Here is a 10,924-nt window from a genome sequence, read left to right on the forward strand (position 1 = left end):
TATCCCTACGGATGTATGCATCTTTCTCTTCAAGTTTTAGTTTGTTTAATTAATGATTTTCACCCACCAACGAAGGAAAAGAATGGAACTTTTGAGCAACCAAAAACAGGACATGTTAGATATTGAGGGGCAACCTTATTCACTTACACTGATCGTGCAAGATAAAAAATTCTACACCCTGTAAGCATCTGCAATTGCAGCACTTCATTTTGAATACAACTTCAAATCCACACAAGAAAAGGGAGAGGTAAATTCCCCTTAATTTGAACAGCTCAAACCTATTTCAAATGAAGTCCCAAGTGATCTTTACTTGCTAAAATAAACAGTACAAAAGAAACTACAGACTTCACACACCAACTAGGCTAAGTTTAGAGTTCCACATCATTCTAACTACAAACTGTTAAAGGTTTGATCTCAAACCAATAAGAGATGAGGAGCATGAGAATTTCAAACCTCCGACTTTGTAGCCTGTACAACATCCTACACTGAAGCAGCAATTCTATCGATTTATGTGGACGCAGCCTCCTTGACTTCATCATATGTTCCAGTTGCTTCATTAAAGGAATACCTATATCAGCAGAAGAGATAAGACGGATGAGGTTCTAAAGCAACATATGCAAAATATAATCAGGCAAATCGAAGACCAGCTTATGATGGTAATGCATCATTGAACTGAATGAATCAAATATGCAATTCCTAAAAACTTTTTCACTGTTCTATTTTTTTTCCAAACAAGAGAAAGAAATCAATGTGGAAAAAGGGTAATGAAAAGCGTCCTTGTCTAATGGATTTGGTTATTATATGTTTACTTACGACTAATTAATGATAATATATTACCTTATACTTTTACTTTCAAACTAATTACCAGTAGGGTAAATTATCTTATACATTTACTAATTAATGATAATAGATTATCTTATACATTTAATTTGAAACTAATTAACAGTAGTGTAAATTGTAGTGCTCTAAAACCAAAACTCATAATTTTAATAATAACCTGTTCACGTTCTGCTATTTTTCTTATGCAATCAAGTAAACCTGTCATTTAATCATCTTCGAGCATAGTTCTTACCAGAAGGAAACACTATGTTTATACATAATATCACATTATTCACATGAGCAAAGAATCACAAGGTTTCTTCGCCCCAGTTAAGAAACTCATTTGCATCTACAATGTAAAGTGACTCAGGAACTGCTCAATCTTTCAAACTGAGTTAAACCAGTATAAATGAAAATGCTAAACACAGCTAGCAAAAAAAGAAATGTTACCATTGCCCTGATGCTGCTGAGCAATATAGTCCTGTAGATGGATCATAATAATATCCCAAAGTGCTACTGTAGTAGTACCTGAACATAAAATTACCAGATAAGATCAAATATTACCCAACACCAAGATACATATCTATTTATTAGCAATTCTTCCTTCAAATATCTATAACTGCTTCATAAATCACAAAAAATTATCCTAGAAAGGAACTCCAGTAGAGAAACATATATAAATCCAAGTCCCATTTGAAACTATAGCATATGGATTATGGAAGCAAAAAAAAAGGATCAAAGAAGGGTTACCCCGAAGACTCATCATACACATAATCATTATAGGCCCCTCCGGCTGCAAAAGATGCAAATGCTAAATTAGACAAGCAGATCAAGCATCAGCTACACTTTATTTAATCCAAAATGCTCCATTGCCTTCAAAACAAATGAGAGCTGACAATACATACTCTCAGAAAAAGTGTTGACAGCTTCTGATGATGATTGAATGTCAGTGGAAGAATTAGGCTCAGATGACGGTTTAATATTTTCATTATCGTCATCGTCTGCAAACATATCATAACTGTCGGCAGCATTGCTTGAAGCTTCTGCAGCAATTATATTTGAATTTGAAGTACCCATGGCCGAGTCAGAAAGTACTGAGGAAGTTACTCCCAGATAATTTGTATCTGTGAGTACATCACTTCCCAAGTTGGGATGAGAACTGTCCAGCGCTGCATCAGCAGATAAGCTTTTGTCCCTGGCCAGAGCTAACTTCTCATATCCCTCTGGCAAAATAGATATCAAGAGCATAGTTAACAAAAGCTATTCAAATATATACCTGCCCTTGGAAAATTACGTGTAACACTTACATATGACAAAAATTTCTGCAGAAACCATCGACATATATAAATAAATAAAAAGAAGAAATACGGAAACACTGCACCAACCTGCCTCACGCCGGAAAACTTCTTGCTTCTCATGGTACACATCTGCATAACAATAAATACACCAATAAGCACAAACTATGGCATCCTCAATCCTAGTTAACTAGAAGCAGGAAGTACAGACTTAACTGAAATCACCATTCTCCATTAACTTAATGGCATCCTCAGTTAGTTGATCAAATACACGCTTTGTCTCAGCTGGCATTTTCTCCTTTCTGTTATTTGATGTTCCTTTCAACCTTCTCAGAGCTTGTAAAACCTGTCAAGAGAAAATAAAATTAGCTATAAACCATCCCCTTGTAACATATTTAATTACTGAATGGATAAAACATGTCTAATATCCAGTACATATGGGATAGTGCTTAGAACTGTAAATGGGGAAAGTTTTTTTTTTTTTTAAATGCTCTCTATTCCTTTCAAAAGCAACCATTACTTCTACCAAAAAAGGGAAAAATATCTAGAAGAAATTATCTACAATACTTGACAGATTTAGTATAATTTATGCCTTAATGTGAGCAGGTTTATGAACCAGATTAGCCTCAAAAGTGAAGACCCTCAACAGAATGAATGTGAACATCTAAAATAAGCATTACAAAAAAAATCAATAAATACCAACATAAAATCATAGCCTAATATAATAATTTATGCCTTAATGTGAGCAGGTTTATGAACTAGATTAGCCTCAAAAGTGAAAACCCTCATTAGAATGAACGTGAACATCTAAAATAAGCATTACAAAAAAAAAATCAATAAGTGCCAACATAAAATCATAGCCTAATATAAGCACCAGGTACAGTATCTGCTATTCACTTTATACATAGGGTGCTGATATCATGAAAATTGAAGTAAAATGGAACCAAAGGTTCAGTCCAGTTAATACATGCAATTCTTAAAATGTGAGATTTAACTGAGATTTAAATCCCAGCATCTGCAAGCCCTCTCCTACCATAGGCTGTAGCCTCTTCTGTATGGAAAAATGGAAACTCTGGAACACATATGTAACATAATTGTTCTTTGGAAGAATACCATTTTTTGTCTAAGAAGAATTATGTACATTACCGTTTCTCCAGGTTCAAGCACATCAGCAATCCGTCTCTTTATTTTCCCAATGTCTTGGGAAGAAAGATCTTGTGCCGCAACTTCATTATCTTCACCATTTGTTGTTACAGATGCTTTTCCTGTATATTTTATGTCAGCTTCAACACTGTCAAGCCAGGCATCCTACAATAAACCCATGTAGTAATCAATAGAAGTTCTGGTAATTATATTTAGCAGCTTCAGGTCAACACAACGCTTAACCTTGATTTCCTTGTCAGCAACATATTCAACAAAGTTTCCTTCCGCATCAAAGTATCCTTCTTCTCTTTCCTTGTTAAGATTGAAGGGTTCTATTTGAACTCCATCATCAATGAAGTTCTCATTATCCTGCAAAAAGAAACTCCTCGTCATTGGCTAATCCTATTCCTTTCTCCTGAACCAATAATTTAGGACTCTAGCAGTCATCTTAGCTGGCAAAAATTCTGCTAATTCAGGAAAGAAACATCCTAAACTTATAAACTCACTCAAATAACAGAGTTAAAATTCAGGTGTGTGATAGCTCAGAGTGGCACTAAATATTATAAGAGTCAACAGCTAAATTACAACAAATTGAAGATAAAGATGCTTTTTAATTAGAAATAAAAAGGAAACTACCATTTACCAATTATTAGAGTCAGAGACTAAACTTAGAGAAAGCTGACGTACATAACTGGTTGGACCACCATAAACCATATAAGAGTGCAAAGATTGTGAATTATCTTCTACCCTTTGAACAGCTAGAATAAATTGGCATTAATTCAGAAAACACTGCATATTTAACAACTTATGGCATGTTCAAACTGTCAAGTCCAATATAGAAACCAAAATTGGACAGACTAAAAACACAATAAACTTGCCTCATATGAAACTTCAGCACCCGTGACATCATTAAGCATTCCCCGTCCATCTTCAGCAAATAGCTCTGTGGTAATTTGACTGCGGCGTTTGGAGCGCTCCTTAGCAGCAAGATGAAGATCCTTCAAGTCACCCGAACCGTCTTCGATATCAACTCTGTTCGGTACTTCTTCTCCAGGCTTTACCTTCTTTCCCTTGGGGAACCTAACCCTCTTTTGCCTGTAAATAAACATATTGATTTAGTTCTAAAATTCCAAAAATTCAAATATAAATTATCCCTGGGAGGAAAAAGAAATTAAAAAAGGAGACCTAATTCACCCTAATTTCCTTATAGAAAATAAACTTAATCGAAGATATCAATGACTTTACTACACTCGAAAGAGGTTGGGGGGGGGTTTGGAACTTCATTAAAACCCTTGAAAAATTAATACACTAATAAACAACCCTAAAAGATATTGACAAGCTAAGGCTTTCAAAAAGAAAATAAGAGAAACGGAGAGCGAACATAAAAGAGGAAATGGCGAGCTAAAATAAAATAAGTGCATAAATTTATTGAAAAATGAAAGGAAAAAAATAAAATAATTACGCGGGAGGCTTGTTGGAGTCTTGGTCTTCGAAGAATTGGCGCTTGAGATTAGAGCGAGGAGGCTTTTCTTCCATCCCTGCAAATATTTCTCACCTCCAACGGTTCTTTCAAATATCGATTTTTTTCCTCGAGAGAAAGAAGAGGGTAAGTGTCGCGATGCCGAGAGGGGAGACTGAAAGAAGAAAAATAAAACCGGACCGGACTTGCCGACTCGCCTGGGTTGTTAATGTAGCGCGTTCTACCTGAAATATCGAGAAGTTCGACTCTGCTTTTAAAACTCAACCCTTGAACCGCGATGTTTTGAAGAGTTTTTGGGTTAACTTCACCGTCAGTCCTCGAGTTATAGACTAAATTTTAAATTCTATTTGAGTCCTCAAAATATCGAAATTATTTCAATTAAGAGCTTCTATTGATTTAGACATTAAATTTCAGTTCAAATTTAACATTAAAATATTTACTTAAAAACTATAATTATTATTTTTAATTATTGAGTGTCTAAAATTTTAGAACTTTGAGATAAAAGATGAAAAAGAAAAATATAAAAAAGTAAGTACGGTGACAATAATATTTATATTTTAAAACACGGGTAAATCACATGTTTGGTAATTAAATTTACTCTCTCTTATTTTATTCATCGTACTTTCAATTATTTCAATTTAATTATTGAACTTTATACATTAACTTTTTTGTCATTCCACTGTTAACTTTCTAATAGTGTTATGACGTTTATTTAATAAATAAATATTTTTAATAATTAAAAATAGATAAAATAAAATATTTTTCCATTTTCATTCATTCTTTTTCTTCCTCCTCTCATTCTCTCCTCATTTTCTCATTAACTTAAACAAACTCAGATTCTTGTCACATGTCGATTGTCGTCTGACCACCATCGGTCACCTTCGTTGGAGGTCAATAACTTTCAAATTTGACATTTAACTAAAAATACCATAAACGATTCAAACCCTAAATCCCAAATTACAATCCCATCCTCCCTCACCATGACAGCACCTTCATGGCAGCATCTTCAATTTTTTTTATTCTGGAAGTGGCTCATTATGAGCCTTGATTTCAACAGCAGCTTTGGTGGTTTTTATCTAATCCCAACCCCACGGGATTGTCTCGGGAAAGACGGGTTAATATACGGTTAATATACGGCATTACCGGATACATTAGAATATATTTAATAAATTCGGTTCAGCGGTACCTATTATGTTGACAACTAATAATGTTTTAGGTAGAAAATATGAAAAACTATTAAAAAATTTGGTAACCGGTAAACTTTGGTTATCGGTAAGTATCTATCCTTTTTATAAAAGTGTCTATACTTTTAACATATCAAGTAAATTTTATCGGTTTTGTCATAATGAATCTGGTTTTGTCATATTTTTACCTGTTATATTGTAAAGTATCTATCCTTTTTATAAAAGTGTCCATACTTATTTCACTGTGAAAACATATTTATTATTATCTTTGGTTAATGTTATTAAATTTAAATTCTAAATAATATTTTATAAAATATCAAAACAATCAAATAATTTTTTTTGTAAATGAAATTATTAAATTAATATTGTAGGTGGAAAACATGAAACACTATTAAAATAAATTGAAACATAAATTACATAACTTTAAAAAAAGTATATATCATTTTTATAAAAGTGTCCATACTTATTTCACTGTGGAAAACATATTTATTATTATATTTGGTTAATATTGTTAAATTTAAATTCTAAATAATATTTTATAAAATCAAAACAATCAAATTTTTTGTGTAAATGAAATTATTAAATTAATATTATAGGGGAAAACATGAAACACTATTAAAAAAATTGAAACAAAATTACATAACTTTAAAAAAAGTATCGATCTTTTTTATAAAAAGTATGGACACTTTCAATATAATAGGTAAAAATATGATGTAATAGGTAGCGCTTATATAATGTAATAGGTAACGTTTATATAATGTAATAGGTAGCGCTTATATTGTAAAGTATCTGTCCTTTTTATAAAAGTGTCCATACTTTTTTTCACTGTGGAAAATATTAATTTAAGGTTATCTTTTGAGTGAGTTTTAAGATATCAATTTAGTAATTATAGAGCTTAATGATTTATTTTTTATGTTACGATATATATTATTATTAAATTAAAAACAATAAACATATATATTACATATTTATTATTATCTTTGGTTAATATTGTTAAATTTAAATTCTAAATAATATTGTATAAAATATCAAAACAATCAAATAATTTTTTTGTGTATATGAAATTATTAAATTAATATTATAGGTGGAAAACATGAAACACTATTAGAAAAAATTGAAATATAAATTACATAACTTTAAAAAAAGTATCGACCATTTTTATAAAAAGTATGGACATTTTCAATATAATAGGTAAAAATATGATGTAATAGGTAGCGCTTATATAATGTAATATGTAATGTTTATATAATGTAATAGGTAGCGCTTATATTGTAAAGTATATGTCCTTTTTATAAAAGTGTCCATACTTTTTTCACTGTGGAAAACATTAATTTAAGGTTATCTTTTGAGTGAGTTTTAAGATATCAATTTAGTAATTATAGAGCTTAATGATTTATTTTTTATGTTACGGTATATATTATTATTAAATTAAAAACAATAAACATATATATTATATATTTATTATTATCTTTGGTTAATATTGTTAAATTAAATTCTAAATAATATTTTATAAAATATCAAAACAATCAAATAATTTTTTGTGTATATGAAATTATTAAATTAATATTGTAGGTGGAAAACATGAAACACTATTAGAAAAATTGAAACATAAATTACATAACTTTAAAAAAAGTATCGATCCTTTTTATAAAAAGTATGGACACTTTCAATATAATAGGTAAAAATATGATGTAATAGGTAGCGCTTATATAATGTAATAGGTAACGTTTATATAATGTAATAGGTAGCGCTTATATTGTAAAGTATCTGTCCTTTTTATAAAAGTGTCCATACTTTTTTCACTGTGGAAAACATTAATTTAAGGTTATCTTTTGAGTGAGTTTTAAGATATCAATTTAGTAATTATAGAGCTTAATGATTTATTTTTTATGTTACGGTATATATTATTATTAAATTAAAAACAATAAACATATATATTATATATTTATTATTATCTTTGGTTAATATTGTTAAATTTAAATTCTAAATAATATTTTATAAAATATCAAAACAATCAAATAATTTTTTGTGTATATGAAATTATTAAATTAATATTGTAGGTGGAAAACATGAAACACTATTAGAAAAAATTGAAACATAAATTACATAACTTTAAAAAAAGTATCGATCCTTTTTATAAAAAGGACACTTTCAATATAATAGGTAAAATATGATGTAATAGGTAGTGCTTATATAATGTAATAGGTAACGTTTATATAATGTAATAGGTAGCGCTTATATTGTAAAGTATCTGTCCTTTTTATAAAAGTGTCCATACTTTTTTCACTGTGGATAATTAATTCGGTTTAGCGCTACCTGAAATGTTGACTAATAATAATGTAGTAGGTCTAAGTTATGAAGAAATATTAAAAAATTGTGCTACCGGTTCGTGTCGATCCAAATTAAAAATGTGTCGATCCAAAATGATATAACAGGTAAAACTATGACAAAACCGGTATAGAAATGATAAAACCGGTAAAGCGCTACCGGATACATTTAAAGTGTCGGTACTTTAATATAAGGATCGACACTTCGTGAATTTAAAAGAGAAGCAGTTTTAAATCCTATAAAGTGTCGATACTTTTAAAAAATGTATCGATCCAAAATGATATACCAGGTAAAAATATGATAAAACCGGTATCAAAATGATAAAACTGGTATCAAAATGATAAAACTGGTAAAACGATACCGGATATATTGAAAGTGTCGATACTTTCGTAAGTACGTGTAATAAATTATCGACACTTTCAAAGAAATAGGTAATTATCCTTTCGAAAGTATCGACACCTGACATAAAAGTATCGACACTTTTTAATATTGTGTCGATTAAATATAAATAACATATCCGATGAAAATATAAAGGCCATATCTAAATATCCTCTGAAAATCGATAGAACGGATGAGTTTTTGAAATCGAAGCGTAATTGTTACTGCATTTAAGAAGGCGTTTCTAAAGCGAAGTTTGTTTGTTTGTTGCTGCAGTCGAATTGAAAAGTACGTTGTCGAAACCCTAGTTTTTTATTATTACAGTAATCGCGAATAGGGTTTTTATGTGTTGTTTGGGGTTTTGGAGTAAAGAAGCATTTGAGACCGATTGCAGGTAGAAAGTGATATTGAAGGTAAAATAAAATGTCGATACTTTTATTAATATTATAGGTAGAAATGATATTATAGGTTGAATAAATGTGCTGACACATTTTGTAGTGGCCATTCAAATTCTTTTGAAGAAAACCGTTTTACCACAAGAGTAGTTATCTATATTTGTATATTGAATAAAGTGTATGTAACAAAATAATTTGATTTGCGTAAACTGATATATGAAGGAAAAATGGAGTCAATGGGTTGGAAAATTGTTGGTAGCACAGATGACTTTGAAATTGAGGTCGAGACTCGAAAGCAACAAAGGTGGATATATGTATTTCTAGTAAGTATCAATGCTTTTTGTATTATTGTTGAAATGGTAATTGGATTAAAGTATCGATAAACTTTAATTGATTACAAATTTTAAATGTTGACAGTATAGCCGAATGCAAAGGATAAAGGAAGATGGCACACAGAGCGGTTCGGTATGTAAAATGAAATTGACATTGAGTAGTATTTAGCGTTAATGTATTGATTAAGAAACGTTTATGTTTATATTAGGTGACAAAAGATGTGAGGTCCAAATGGAATTCAATGAGTGATGCTGAAAGGAACCTTACATCACACAGTCAAGGAATGATAGTAAAGAATACAAAGAACGGAGGAAACATGAAAATAAGGTATTCATTAAACTTTTAAATACGTTGATACAAATATATAAGAACTATAACATTATATATTGTTAAAAATGTAGGAAGTGTCGACAAGATGCAGTATTAAAAGGGTGAATTCATTAATTAACACCTAAGGAGAAGGGTCAGTTGAATGTGCTGGAGAATAGGTTTTGGATCATTGTAGAGTAAGGGATCGACCTATTCGGAGGGAATTGTGTCGATCCTTGATGCGCAATTTGATGTCAGACAATGTATTGCTAAGTATGGTGATTTTTCATTTCCTCTCGGATCCCATGTGCTGCAGCCGTATTGGGGGTAGAAAATGAAGGCAAAAGTGTTGTAGAAGTCTGTAAGAGTAAGGACTGGAAAGCACTTGCCTCCAAATATGGTTTGAACCAGAAGGTGACATATGCTGAAATGAAGAGGAAATAAAAAGTGGCTCTTACGTTGGGGATGAGCTGAAGCCAGAGTTCTATTATACCTTGTCGGTATCTTTCTTTGTCCACGGGTCATACGTCAACGAACAAGGAACATATGAAGCTCATTTGCGATGAAGGCTTGAAGGTGAATTCAATTGGGCTGAATATATCCATTCGAGATTGATTGAATCAATAATCACCTTTAAAAAGGGCAGCCAGAGATACCTCAAGGGTGGCATAGCATCTTAGAGGTAAATGAGTTGAAGAATTTTTTTGTGTTTTTATATAAAATACAAATTTTATTATAAATGCAGTTGCACTGTTCGATTTTTGGTCGGGCTGTGAGGCAGTGCCGGCTTATGAAAAACCGGAGTGGCACGCATCCGTGCATGGGGGAAGGAAGAGGTGTTAGAGTGATGGTGAAGTTGAAGTTGGATAGAGCGAAAAGCAAGAAATGGTAATAAATGTAATTAAATAATATTAAGAATATAATCAATGTCTTAATATTGTAATTTAATTTTGAAGGTTATTGGCAAGGATGTAGAGTATCAAAAAAATCCAATTTGATATCATGCAAAGACATCAAGAGTCGAAGAGAAACTTGATAGAGTTGAAGAGAAACTTGAGAGAGTCGAAGATACACTTGAGAGGCATAAGGGGGTAGTGGAAGGAAAAATAGATGGAGTGGTGAAAGAAGTAGAGGTGTTGAGGGGTGAAGTGTGAAAGAAGTTGGGGAGTTAAGGGGTGATATTAAGATGGACGGTGAAAAATTTGAGGGAGTGGTGAAGGAGGTTGTGGATTGAGGAGTGAACTTACGGGGTGAAGGGGG

At 31.3% G+C, this 10,924-nt stretch overlaps 1 protein-coding gene across 1 annotated transcript; it reads right to left on the minus strand.

Moving 5' to 3' along the window:
- Window positions 1-239: 239 nt before the first annotated feature.
- On the minus strand, window positions 240-4,937 carry LOC120144599. The gene is made up of 10 exons (XM_039158630.1): window positions 4,720-4,937; window positions 4,136-4,352; window positions 3,501-3,626; window positions 3,261-3,422; window positions 2,331-2,460; window positions 2,205-2,246; window positions 1,725-2,042; window positions 1,570-1,612; window positions 1,270-1,347; window positions 240-568 (listed from the first exon to the last, which is right to left on the minus strand). The coding sequence occupies exons 1-10, from the start codon at window positions 4,791-4,793 to the stop codon at window positions 508-510; spliced, it is 1,251 nt and encodes a 416-aa protein (XP_039014561.1). The 5' UTR covers window positions 4,794-4,937; the 3' UTR covers window positions 240-507.
- Window positions 4,938-10,924: the final 5,987 nt, after the last annotated feature.

Source organism: Hibiscus syriacus, unplaced genomic scaffold (assembly GCF_006381635.1).
Source record: "Hibiscus syriacus cultivar Baekdansim isolate YM2019G1 unplaced genomic scaffold, ASM638163v2 tig00110890_pilon, whole genome shotgun sequence".
In the NCBI taxonomy this organism is placed as follows: Eukaryota; Viridiplantae; Streptophyta; class Magnoliopsida; order Malvales; family Malvaceae; genus Hibiscus; species Hibiscus syriacus.